Source organism: Ambystoma mexicanum, chromosome 7p, assembly GCF_040938575.1.
Source record: "Ambystoma mexicanum isolate Mex_15411 chromosome 7p, UKY_AmexF1_1, whole genome shotgun sequence".
Classification (NCBI taxonomy): domain Eukaryota; kingdom Metazoa; phylum Chordata; class Amphibia; order Caudata; family Ambystomatidae; genus Ambystoma; species Ambystoma mexicanum.
In genome coordinates this window covers 80,447,500-80,461,623 of record NC_090939.1, presented here as the reverse complement: position 1 = coordinate 80,461,623, position 14,124 = coordinate 80,447,500, and the positions used below count along the sequence as shown (strand labels likewise).

At 48.3% G+C, this 14,124-nt stretch overlaps 1 protein-coding gene across 1 annotated transcript in view; it reads right to left on the bottom strand.

The window, feature by feature from the left end:
* Nucleotides 1-14,124, bottom strand: part of POLQ (DNA polymerase theta) — a 1,553,125-nt gene that overhangs the window by 877,625 nt on the left and 661,376 nt on the right. Inside the window, exon 14 of the mRNA XM_069635828.1 lies at nt 3,397-3,590. Within this exon, the coding sequence (XP_069491929.1) occupies nt 3,397-3,590 (194 nt within the window). The remainder of the gene's footprint in view (nt 1-3,396; nt 3,591-14,124) is intronic.

Sequence of the window (14,124 nt, the reverse complement as noted above, 5' to 3'; positions counted from 1 at the left end):
AACATCCATTCGAAAGAATGTTACCAGTTAGTAACTTGTTATTCGAATGGATTGTGTCCTCCAACATATTCCACATCTTTGACAGACTCTTAAAGTAGTACCAGAAAATGGAGGAGGGAGAAGAATTTAGAATACCCAATCAGATGGCAGAATAAAGAACCGCTTTACCAAAGGCAATATCTTGACCATGCAGCGTATCCAGGGAGTAATGTTTGACAAAGGTATGGATAGAAGAACTCCTGCCTAGGGACAGCAGTGGGTCTGGAGTCCCCAACAGGCTTCACCGACTTGGATTTAGTCTTCCTTGTAGGATCCACAGTACCAGGGACCTCCATCGGCAAATTCCGGCCCAATGGCCGCAAAGGCAACAACGGCTTTGGCATCGACAACGGTGCCGACGGTACCGAGGGCTGGAGTGAAGGCAAAGCACCGACCTCCGTATCCGACGGACATAGCGCTGCCTGAGTCGACGCTGACCTCGATCACTTACCAGACTTTTGCGGTTTCGCCGGTGAGGAAGACGAGACCTGGACCTAGCATGTCTCTGGCGATCAACCTGAACCTTTATCGCGCCGATGAGCCAGACCCGAAGGCACACGAGCATCGAACCAAGGCCGTCCCTTGCCGGCTTCTTCTGAAGGCGCGGACGGAACTGTGCCCTGGGATTGAACAATCGCCAGCATTTGCTCCCTGAAGGCCTCCCATTCCTCAGGAGTCGAGGATTTAGCGGGACAAACCACTTTCCTCACGGCGCCATCATCCGACGGGGAAGGTGACCGGTGACGCTGCTTCCGAGAGTGCCGAGACGAGGACGAGTGGCAGTACCGACTCCGGGATCGAGATCCCCGGGACTCCTGCCGACGAGAAGAGTTATCCTTGAATCGTCAGTGGACATCCCTTTTGAAGCTTTTCAGCACTTACTGGGTTTAGCACCCTGACCTACCTGTAACTTCCCCCTTATGCTCCCGCAAGGCCTTAGTAGTCAGCGACTGGCATTTCGAACAGTTGTCGGTCTCATGACTCTCGCCCAGACACCACAAACAAATGCCGGTGGGTCCGTAATCGATATCTTAGACTTAAAGTCCTGCCAAGTCTTAAAGCCAGACTGCAGAGTCGGAGGGGTAGATGAAGAAGACATCTTCACGAAGAATATACAAGGTGTGCAGAGTTCTCGAAGCAAACACGTTTGCAGAAAAAACAGAACTGAGGCTAAGGGTGCTGTGCGCCCTATTTATAACATCCGGTGACGTTGCTTTCGTTGACTGAGGCCTTTGAGGCACATCGACCCGACACCATAGACGCAGGACGCCCTCTGTCGAGAAATTTCTGAAGTATGTCAAAGATGTGCAATATACGTTGGAGGGGACAATCCCATTCGAAATAAAAACTAGGCAATCAAAGTCCTAATGAGATCACTTATGGGGGCGTTTGTTCTGTTGTTGTGTATTAGTTTGTCATGTGGTGTGGTTGATGTTTGTATTTTATGCTCTTTGTTCTATTTAATAACAAGGTATGGGCTTGGCAGTTCATGATGTCCGTGTATCGAACAATTTTTGCAAAATGGACAGGGCAAGCTCTCGTTACCCCTTTAATGTGATTATCACTTTCTGTTCAATGTTGTACTGTGCAAAAGATAAAGATTACGGCAATAGGTTGATGCATTGTCTATCTCCCGTGCTCTCATTATATGTTATTGTTAAGGAAGTGCACACCATTGTCTTTGTAAAACCCCTCATCCATACCTATAAAAAGTCACTCCATTCAATTATCTCACCATTCCTTCCTTATCTTGTGTTTAAGGGACAGTGCCAACACCCTCTTATATTATTCCTTACGCTACAGAGTTACGCACATTGCACACCACAAGTGAGCGCACCTCAATTATTGTAGCTCCTTATATTATATTATATATGGGATACAATCCCTGCCGAACCTGCAAATGTCACAAAGTTTTCACTGAATTCATAATGTGTTTCAAAGTTCATTTTTGCGCTTAGAGTTGACATGTTCCCTTCTCTCAAACTTAATAGTTGGGCTTGCTATTCGTCTAGTCATTGATCGTCAGATGGGCTCAGGTTCGGTCTGTGACTTGTCAGGCGAGCATGCAACTGGCTCTGCCCAGACCATCAGTTTTTCAAAGTTTCAGGAGTGCTACAATGTATCTGGTTTGTCATACGAGTCAGCATGGCCACCTTGGGTGGTTTACTGACTCAGGTTGGCAACTGTGGTCGCAGGAAATCTGATCTCTAGTACTGGCTCCCAAAGTTGACCACAGCCTACGGCCCTATGCAGATAGCAAACATTTTCCTCTGTGCACCAGTTCACTCACCTGCCAAATTTGGAATGGTTAGAAATAGGCTAAAGGCAAGTAAAAATAGTACAAATAGATTAAAAAAAACAATAGTGACAGTGTTGCACCTTAAAGCAAAGGCTGCTTCATGTGCTCCATTAAGGAGTAAAACTGGTGGATGAATATACTGCATTTTAATGTTATGTATGCAGGTTGCTTCCAGTCGGCATCTTCATTACAAATCACATATGTATACATCCAAGTGTTGACTGGTCAGTATGAGAATCCTTGGCGAAGTGGTGCAACTTCAGGCATGTGACAGTTAAGTAGGGGCCTGTTGAGAGATGCACTTATTTTTCCTTGTAGAATCCAACAAGCCTTTACTTATTGGGAGAAGGTGTGGTCTAGAGACTAAGGTAGTGATGCTGGTCTAAAGTGAGTGTAGCTCCAATCTGTCCTCAACACACTAAACCAGAGTACATCACTGTACTTCCTTGCATCAGAGTACCTTTTTATCTGCTACAATTGGGAGCCTCCAGAAGCAGCTTAAGTGCCAGTATAATATGAAAGTCAGAAATGAGCAAAATGTATGTTCATTGTGCCGCTGCACATTTATAAGCGGCACTTTGGTGAGGCACGGCTCACTAGGACGGTGCAAAACAATTAAAAGATTGCCTCCCCAGCTTGAGCGGATCCGAGGATGAGAGAGAATTGGAAAATAAAGTTAATCTCCAAGGAGAGGCAAGCCAATCACTGTGATGGGTTCAATGGATATTGCACAGCGCCAAAGGCCCCAGAGTTCACTGGAGCGTAATGCTTCTGTCACCTTTGTCATTGGGCACCATTTCCTCACCTTGAATTGTTAAGAGAACACAGTCACCTACAAGGCTGATGAGTTCACCAGAAGCGTGGCAACACCCTGCCCACCGCAATGCCACACTCGCACAAGATTACCTCTTGATGGGTTACATGTAGCAAACTAAGTAAATTGCCCTAGAAAATCTAATTAACATTTAGTTTTCGTTACACAAGTTTAGACTTGCTAAACATTGGGAAAAAAGCTCACCAAAGGTGCACAACACCAGACAATATCTTGAAGTCCTTACCGTTTATGGATCGCCATTTGTCTATGCTGTCTCTCATTTTTTGCTATGATTTTTCCCTTGACGGAGCGGGCAAGGAACCCTTCCTCAATCCCCACCAGCTCAGCCACTCGCTTCATTGAAGTGGGCAGCTTTTCCCACTGGCAAAAAAACTGGTACCAGTCAATAGTGATCCATTCTTCATAGACAGGTGTCACCTGTGGACATAAGCATATAAACTGTCAGAAAACTGGAATGTCTTACAAATTAGAGAAATTAGTGGCGACAAGTCATAAAAAGAGAAACTATGTCATGTTTGCATCTCAATATGAACCTCAAGAGTTACTAGATCGATACTTCTGCTTTGCTGGTCCCTGGGCATGCTCGCATCACCAACCTATGCAAATGGTTAACTACTAAGGGCTCACCTTTAGAGAACCTTATAGTGAAGGCATAAAGGGTAATGAATGTGCACGTTCAGTGAGGCGTTTGCCAAATAAGCAAAGATTGGTCAAGAAATGAGTTGTCTGTGGCTACATCAGGTTTCAAAGAAACCAGTCTGGAGAAAACCCTCAGAAGAGGTTTTTACAAGAGGCAAAATGTCTATAGCCTATATGGCTTTCATGGAAGTTAATTGTGGATCAGAATTTGACTCAGTGTGTCAGTGGCTGTACCTGGCTCACCAACGTCTGTTCTTGGCTCACCTTTTGAGTCGACCTTCTCTGGGGTATTTCAGCTTCGAGTTGGTCTCTGGTCCCTGGTGTTGAAAAGATAGTGTCTTGTCCCTATGGGAGGCCAGCAGGGAGACTGAATGCAATCAGACAACGGGCGGGCCCACCCCAGGAGGCAGCCCAGTCCAAGTGTGTGAAAAGCTCAGCTGGTAGTATGAAGTGCATTTAAGGAGACCAATGGTTCCAAGAAGTAATCCGAGAACTGGAATCCATGCAAAAACGGGCAAAAAAGGCATGCCAAGGCGAGCGAGATGGGAAGAAGAGCAAACAAAAGCAACAGGAAGACAAACAAGAATGGAAAAACTGCATACCTGCAATGCTCAAAGCATTGCTACGCAAACGCATGGTCCCGACAAGGCTGAAGAAGATTCTGGTGTAAACACAGAGCATGCATGATAATGCAGCCAGCCTGGAATATTAGACCGCTACCTAAAGTTATGTTTCCCGAACGCATACCGAGACCCTAGAGGCCCTAAGTAGCGTGAAAACATGAATGCATACCTCCAGACCAGGTGAGAGGAACCGGGCTAGCCCAACGCAGACAATGGAACTTGCTACACACTGGGGTGTTGCTATGGCTGGCAGGTTCCCAAGTCTGGTTACACAATGGGTACCCCGTTTCCCACAACGGTATTGGGAATCACTGAGACACTTCAAACTATGGTTCTTCTCCTTTCATAGCAGAAGGAGGCAGTCCAAGCCCTTTGCAATGGAAATGATCCGATAAGTACCCACGAAGAAGCAAAGAGTGGAATACCGGGTGTATCCAATGCCAGGAGACTGGTTGCTAGAGACGGAAGGCTCCTGGGTTGATCTTACGAAGAATCATAAAAGGGTCAACATAGCGGGATGCCAGTTTGCACAGAACAAAATGACGTGGGAGGAGTTTTGATGCAAGCCACACCTTCCTGAAAGGTCAGTTCTGATGCCCTACAATGGTCTTGATATCATTACATAGCCTTTTGAGCCATTCGAAGATGCTCAGAGATTTTCTTATGTCCTTCTTGTATCTCAGAGACCATCAGATCTACGTTGGGCACCAGTGTGTAGGGAGCAGGGAAATCCAGAAACAAGCGAGGATGGAACCCAATTCGAAGCAAGGTTATTGTGGCAGCATGCAGTGCATTGTTATAGGCCCATTCTGCAATGGGCAAAATCTGATCCCAGTTATAAGGGACTCTGGTGGTAAAACAGCGCAAATACTGCCCCAACACCTGATTCACCCTTTTTGTGGCTCCATTAGTCTGAAGTTGATATCCCGAGGAAAGATTCCTTTTCAATCTGGAGAATGTTGCAGAGGTGCTTCCAGAATCTAGACACATACTGGGGTCCACGGTCCGGGGCAATGAATGCTGGCAGGCCATGAAGACAAAAAACTCCAAGTATGCTGCCATTTCTGTGGCTGAGGGACTCTTGACCAAGGCATCAATGTGTGCAGTCTCAGTACAGCAGTCTACAGTAACCATTATAGCAGTTAGGCACTGAGAGGAAATTAATTCAACAATGAAATCTGTAGATATAGCCTACCATGGTCTCGCTGGTACGGGAAGAGGTACATTTGACCCCATAATGGGTTGTGTGCAATACTTATTCTGAGCACACGTCAGACAGGTTTTGACATATTTGGAAAAATCCATCTGCCATTTCAGCACACAAAAGTATCTAAAAAAGAAGTTAAAATCGTAGTCTCACATCAGCGACCAGCTGCAGGTTAATCATGGCAGAGACGTAGTGCCTGCTCTCGTAGTGGTATTGTGTGTATGGACGGTCTTGTACCTCTAAAGGCATATGCTTGGTGGCTTTGGAGGTCCCTCAAAACATCAGAGGAGTTATCGTTACAGTTACAGATATTGTTGGTGGCTTCAAGTACTTCATTAAAAAAAAGCTGAATGAGAATAGGAATCTCCTACCGGCCAATAAGAGCTCCCGAGTTTCCAGAGTGAAGAGCGCAGTCTTGATCATGTCTAGACAGGGCATCAGCAACGAGATTCTTGGTGTAAAAAAGTCATAGTGGGCAAAGTATGCCCATCTGGCTGCCTAATGTTTCTACATTTAATTTTTTTTATTTATCTTTATTCCGATTTTATACATTACTTTACACAAAAACTAACACAAGGTGCTCCCTTACTCTGTAGTGAGAAATTAAAGGATGCAAAAAATACAGCTTTGGGAACTGAAGGGCACCTCTGGGGGACCTCCTAGTGGATGTGGGGAGGGCGGGGGGTATTAACTAGTTCGTACTGAGACCCGGCGCGGGAGACCTGTCCAAGTCTCCTCTTCGATGTCATGGGGAGCCCCCAAGGGACAACAAACCCTGTATAACTAAGAACGGCACAGTAGTAAACATGTAGGGGCCACAGTAGGATCTCTGCCTATGGAGCTCACTTTAGTACCAATATATCTCAGGTCTTACTCTTACTGTTCCCCATATTGGCCTTTTTGGGGATTGATTTAAGCAAATACTCTGCGTTGTCTGCATCCCAGAAGACATACTCCTTGTCCTTCCACGACACCCATAACATTGCTGGATAAAGGAGGCCCGCTTTGACCCCTTAGCCAGGAAGGATTTCTTCAGGATATGCAGCTTTGCCCTTTTTTTGCAGTTACAGGTGCTAAATCCGGGAGGAGCAACAGTCTGTTTTCCTGATAGGTCGAGGCCTCTTTTTTTATGGCTGCGGCCAGAATCCTTTCTCTATCCATGGCATCTGACATTTTCACAATGAGTGTTGGGCCTTTGCCCCTACCTCTGACCCATTGGAGGCCCTGTGAAACACTTGTCCACATACACCAGGTTTTCCTCCATATCCAGGGCAAGGGCTTCCGGCAGCCATTCCGTTATGAAGGTGGCAGGATCATCTCCTTCCACACCCATGGGGAACCCCAAGATTCTCAGCTGTGTCACCCTGGAGTGTGTTCTCCATGGCTCTACCTCCTCGTCGTACTGCCTCCACCCGTGAGGTTAGTCGCTGCACTGCTGGAGCACACCGATTATATTGCTGATTCAGTTCTGATGCCTTCTACTCAAGGACAGACATCCTTGACTCCAGCTGGGCCACTTCCTCAGTAAGTTTGTCAACTTACCCTCCAAGCGCGAGACAGATTTTTCAATGAGACCCAGCGCAGCGAGAACAGGGTCACAGGATGGAGAAGACAGCCGAGAGGATTCGCCACTCGCCAACCTCTGCTTATGCACTAACACTTTCCGGTTTAAAAAAAAAAAAAGTCTGATACCACTTTCTCTTTTTTCTTGCCCTTCCCGACGCCATGATTCTGCAGGTGTCAGTGTGCTGCCAGAGATGCGGTCTTCCCTCAATCTGCTCCTCTGTGCACGGTTAATAACGTGCCTCTTTCAGTTCCTGCACCCTACAGGCATCTCTCCATTGACACTATCCAATCTGGCAGTGCTGTTGTGAACGACGGACAAAACGCTAGGACAGCCTCCCCACCTGGATTGCATGGTGGTGGTCTTTGTAAGCCTGCAGGCACGTCTCCTGGGCATAGGCTGAGTAGTGTGGGTTCACTTTGTTTCTCTTACCAGATCCCTGCCTAAGTAATAAATTACAGACAACTTATGTGTATGGAAAAGTTGTAGGCCGTAGGCATTTTATTTTCTTACAGAAAATACAACACAACAAAAATAATTACGCAGCCATATGCTTTCGGGCACATTGTGTCCAGTTCCGAAGCTGCCCAAGGCTCCTCCTGAGTCCTTGTTATCCCCGAGCCTTCGTTCCTGGGAACATGCCGCCTACGACGTGTCTTGGACCGTGTACCGAAAGGGTACTCAGCGTTCTTACTTCTGCCCGCTCCTACTTTTATGGACCGTGTACCGAGAGAGTACTCGGCGTACTGGCTCCTGCCTGCACCACCTCTTCTTCCGTTTTTTCTTGTAGGGTGGGTTGGGTGGCAAACGTTTTTCCTTCCCCTTCTCCAGGTACCAAGAGCCTACCCGAGAGAGGTGAGCTCTTACCTGATTTGTGCCGCCTCTCCTTTTCCAGGCTTACTTATACCCCCCCTGCCTTTTGTTCCTTCCTGGGGGCGGCCGGGTTACCCCCCTGACTCCTTGCTGTTACAATTCACACTTTCCCAGGTGCTGTTTCCTGTCCTTCCTGGGCTTTTGTTTCTTGTGGCGCCATTCGGACGCCGCTCCCTACGCTTTCGCGCCGTTTTCCCCCACCCCGCGCCTAAACTCCCAGACCCTCTATCGTACCGCATTTCATGCAGCCCGGGGCCTGGGTCATAGGCTGAGTAGTGTGGGTTCACTTTGCTTCTCTTACCAGATCCCTACCTAAGTAATAAATTACAGACAACTTATGTGTATGGAAAAGTTGTAGGCCGTAGGCATTTTATTTTCTTACAGAAAATACAACACAACAAAAATAATTACACAGCCATATGCTTTTGGGCACATTGTGTCCAGTTCCGAAGCTGCCCAAGGCTCCTCCTGAGTCCTTGTTATCCCTGAGCCTTCGTTCCTGGGAACATGCCGCCTACGACGTGTCTTGGACCGTGTACCGAAAGGGTACTCGGCGTTCTTACTTCTGCCCGCTCCTACTTTTATGGACCGTGTACCGAGAGAGTACTCGGCGTACTGGCTCCTGCCTGCACCACCTCTTCTTCCGTTTTTTCTTGTAGGGTGGGTTGGGTGGCAAAACGTTTTTCCTTCCCCTTCTCCAGGTACCAAGAGCCTACCCGAGAGAGGTGAGCTCTTACCTGATTTGTGCCGCCTCTCCTTTTCCAGGCTTACTTATACCCCCCCTGCCTTTTGTTCCTTCCTGGGGGCGGCCGGGTTACCCCCCTGACTCCTTGCTGTTACAATTCACACTTTCCCAGGTGCTGTTTCCTGTCCTTCCTGGGCTTTTGTTTCTTGTGGCGCCATTCGGACGCCGCTCCCTACGCTTTCGCGCCATTTTCCCCCACCCCGCGCCTAAACTCCCAGACCCTCTATCGTACCGCATTTCATGCAGCCCGGGGCCTGGGTCATAGGCTGAGTAGTGTGGGTTCACTTTGCTTCTCTTACCAGATCCCTACCTAAGTAATACATTACAGACAACTTATGTGTATGGAAAAGTTGTAGGCCGTAGGCATTTTATTTTCTTACAGAAAATACAACACAACAAAAATAATTACACAGCCATATGCTTTTGGCCACATTGCGTCCAGTTCCGAAGCTGTCCAAGGCTCCTCCTGAGTCCTGGTTATCCCTGAACCTTCGTTCCTGGGCACATGCCGCCACACCTCAGTGGGTGTTCCTTACGCCCGCTCAGGTCCCCCCCAAAAGCACCCTACCTACAACCCCGTTCCTGGAGTGCCCTAAAAATGTTGTCGGAAAAAAACCCCATCCCTTCCTTTGATAGGTGCACCCCATCCTGGTGAAACATGTCCGGATTGTTCCGGTGTAAGCCGTGTCTTATGAAATGCAGCCCTGTGCTCTTGAGGTACTTTTCTACTGATTTATTTAGTTTCTTTCTGGCTATCTCAATTGCGTGCCTCTTCTGTGCCCCATGCCAGACCCTTCTTGGTATTATCTCTGACATACAAATCTCAGTTTTCCACCAGCTGCGGGCTATGCTATGCAGTGACTCGCAGATGTTCCTTTGTAATTTACCCCTGTTTGTGCTCACCAGGTCGTTCCCCCCCTAGATGTATAACCAGGTAATCGGGGGGGTTCCCTGAAACCTATCAGGTCCGATAGCCTGTAGTGGATGTCCTCCCAGTGCATCCCCGGGAGGCCCCACCAGGACATAATTGTGTTCCTGAAATATAGTCCTTGCTTCACCTCTTCCAGCCACCTGCCTGCCCGAATCACGAAAGAGTGCCCCACTATCCATGCCGATTTGTATGGTCCGGCCTCTGTAGAAACGGGGGAGATAAGTGTCATATCAGTTCCTCCCTTATGTATTTCTTAAAACATTGCGACTTCCATCCCCCAATTCGTCTCACCCCCTTTGCTCCCAGGCCCCCCGCAGAGGTTGCTGCCCCTATCCTAAAAGTGTGTCCCAAATTCGGCTGGATCCCATCCCACTTTCGCCACCGCCTGTTTTAATACTGCCTGAAACTGGTACCTGCTGAGCGCGCTGCCGTCCCTATGGATCAATAACTGTCCGTCAACCTCTGGTCGCAGCGCCAGGAATTCTTGGGTCATGCATCTGGGACAGTGGTCCTTTTCTCTGATTCAATTGAGATCTATTGCTCTCCCCCTTCCCCATTTGGTCTGTCTTAGATTTCCTTAGCATTATCGACATCTCCTTGATACCCATACTAACGTCTTTTCTTGCCAGGCCGTCTCCCGCCACTGTATTCCTGGCCACCAGTTCCCCTATTCTGAATGCTCCATAGTATGCTAGCGCAAATGCTGCACTGAACAGCGCGGTTTCGTACGTGCTGCTACACGCGTCTTGTAGCACTTTTAGCAGAATTATCAATTTCCCAAAATTTACCGGCCTTCTGCTATCTGGTTTTTTTCCCCTCTAATTTTGCCCATCCCCTCATAGCATATTTTATCTTAGCAATGTCAGTCGGGTCCGGTATGCCCGCCACTTTTGTGGTATATGCCACTGCCACCAGATGCGCTGCTGCCCAGCTTTTCTTTTTCCCTTTGGCAAAGGTCCCTTAAAGAAATTCACAAATTTTTTCCGTTGAAATGTTTTCCACCTGTTTCCATCAACACATCTTTTACATGCTTTTCGTACTGCTTAACCGTTTTGTATGTCAGGGCATTTCTGGTCAGCGTGTCGATGACCCTTTCTTTTCTCCGTTCTTCTCCCACTTCTTTTGAGTCGACCTTGAGGCCAACCGTGCTTTCCTTTCTAGTGCCTCCAACGGGACCAATGCCTTCCGTGGCGTGGGCGTCCTTTCCTTGTCGGCGTCCGGTCTCAGCTCCCTGAATTTCTCCCACTGAAAGCGAGAGATTGCATCAGCCACCACATTTTCTTCCCCAGCGATATGCCTCGCCTTTATGCATGTATTCATTTTTAGGCTTTCCAGTGTGATTGCTCTCATTAATTCTAATACTATTATGCATGACGCACTTCCTTTGTTTAACACGTGCACCACCGCCATGTTATCTGACCATACTGCCAACTCCTTGTTCCCTAGCTCTTCCCTCCATGCGCATAACGCGACCCATATCGGGAAGAGCTCCAGCTGCGTTATGCTCTTTGTCCATTCCGCCACTTGCCATGATTTTGGACACTTGCCTGCACACCATTTTTTCCCCAGTATTGCGCCAAAACCAAAGCCACCGGCTGCATCAGTGAACACCCTTTTACCTTCATCGTTCACCAGTGAGCGCCATATTACCGCCCTCTTGAAGTTTTTCATAAATTCTGCCCATACTTCCAGATCTCTCTTGATTCCTCCCCCTAGCCTGAACCTGTGGTGCCCTTTTGTAGCACCTCTCGTTTTCAGCTCGATACTTCTCTGGAACACCTTCCCCTGAGGTATGACTCTTCCTGCGAAGTTCAGTTTACCTGCCAGGGCTTGCAATTCTCTCACTGTTGCTTTGTTTCTTCCTTGTAGTTCCTTTATTGTTTTCACCAGCTCCGTCACCTTGTCCTCCGGGATCCGACAGCTCCCCTTGTTTGAGTCAATTTCTATACCTAGGAATTGGATAACCTGCGTTGGCCCCATCGTTTTCTCCTCCGCCAGAGGAAAACCCCACTCGCTCGTTATTTCTACGAATTCGTCCAGGGTTGCCCTGCATATATCCGCACCTTTGGGGCCGACGAATAAGAAATCGTCCAGGTAATGCACCATCATGGACTCCCTCCTCTCCTGTGTTACTGTCCCTTGTAAGAATTAACTCACCCTCTCGAAATATGCGCATGAGATGGCTTACCCCATCGGAAGGCATTTGTCGATGAAGTATTCCCCCTCCCAATGAATGCATAACCATCTTTGTGATCTGCTGTTGACTGGCAACAGGCGAAATGCCGATTTAATGTTGGCTTTCGCCATATATGCCCCTTCCCCTGCCTTTCTGACCAGTTCAACCGCCTCCTCGAAGTCTGAATATGATACTGTCGCCTCGCTCTGAGTGATGCCGTCTTTCACCGAGGCACCCGGGGGGTAGGACAGGTGGTGTATCAACCTGTATTCCCCTTCTTTTTTCGGCACCAGTCCTAGTTGTGAACATAAAAATTCTTCGAATGGAAGGGCCGTGAACGGGCCCTCTACTCTCCCTAGTTCTACTTCCTTCCTGATCTTACTGGTCACTATCTCCCTGTTTTCGCTTGCTGATTTTAGATTCCTAGGAATGTCACATGCTCCCTGCCCAGTAAACAGGATGTTGAAACCCTCTCTAGCCTTGCCTGATCTGTTCTGCCGCTTCTTGGTCAGGGTATTTCCGGAGCCACCTTTCCATCCTCTCGATTTCTACCGGTGTGGTCCCCTTCCTGACCCAGTTTTTATTTTCGCGTCTCATCTCTTCTGCCGCTTGGCGCCGCGGCCCTTGCGCACTTGGAGCTGCTGTGGTCACCCTTGCATCTCTCGCACTTGTGGCTGAATTTGCACTTCCATCCCCAGCTACATGGTACCCCCTTTTCAAAGCTCCTGCATTGACCTGGTTCTGCTCGTGCCGTCCCTGTGCTCCCACCCTGTGTTGTCGGGGGCAGGCTGCTCTGCCATCCTCTGACCCGTAATTTCTGCTCCGAAAACTCTGGTCTCTATTCCTGTCATAGCTGGATTCATACCTTCTGCCACTCGATCTATAATCCGTTTTGTAATCATTCTGCCAGTACTGCCTTCTCTCCTGTCCCCCTGTGCTCCGCTCCTTGGAATCCCATTTCTCTTTTAACATGTTAAAAATGTAGAGGTTAAAGTTTTCTTCGTCCCAGCCCATATCCGGAAAGCAGTCCATCTCCTTTCTGAACTCATGGTCATACTCCAGCCATGCATCCCCTCCAAGTGCTGCGTGGACCTTCAGCACCCTCTGTTGATATGCCACTAATGCTGCCCCGTCTTCCCGGAATTTTTGTAATATGATTGTAGACATTATGGTGAAGGCCGACATCCAATTGTCAAAGTTCCTTACTACTGGCCCCTTTTTTAGTAAGCTTTTTTCATCCTCTTTCATGTCCTCCAGGGCCACATTCATCCCCCTCTTTTGACAATCTAACAATGTAAATATATCGATCAATTCCTTCCTCCAGATTTTTTCCTTTACTTTGTCATTTATGTACCAAGCCATCGCTTTCATTGACCTGCCCTGTGCGTCTTTACCCATGGCTGGCCTGCCATATTTTGTCATGAGTGGCCCCTCATTTTCCGCCGCTGCCACCGGTGGTGTGGCCCCTGCCCCTATGTTTGGCCCTACCGGTACACCTTGTGGTGTCGGTAAAATTGGTGCTCCTTGCCGCACCGGGACTACTGGTGCCCCTTGTGGTGCCGGGACCAGGGCTTCCCTGGGCTCACCTGGTGCCCCCTGTGGCGCTGGGACCGGGGCCTCTCTGGGTTCTGCCCCTGCCCCCCCTACCCTACTCTGCCTTTCTTTGCTCACCACTCCTCTTCATTTAACCCAAGCCTTTAGGTGTTCCCTTTCTTCGTCATCACTGCTTGATTCGTCTGATGAACTCCCCTGCCACTCTTCCCTGCTTTTCTTCCCCCGTCTGCTCTTCTTGTCATTGGTTCTGGGTGACTTACCCGAAACCGTGACGCAATTTTTAAACATTTTTACTATTTTATTCCCCACATTATTATTCACAGTACCTTTCTTTTTATCTTTTTTCTTTCTCTTGGTCGGTGCCTCCATCCGTTCCTCTGATCTCTTCGACTCCGCTCTTCCCCTTTTCTGTCCTTGCGGCACCTCGTCTTCTCCTTCGCTGCTGCTGTGCTCTATGAACAGCAGAGGTGATGTTGCCTTTGCTCTTTCCTCTTTCTGCATTACTTCTAGCACCCATTGTGCTCCATACTCCTCCTCCGCCTTTCTTGCCTATTCTGAAAATTCTCGGGCCCTCTTCGCTCTTCCTTCCGCCATCCTTCTCGTCTGAATTCTGCCGGTCGTGCTTCTGTTTGACCACTG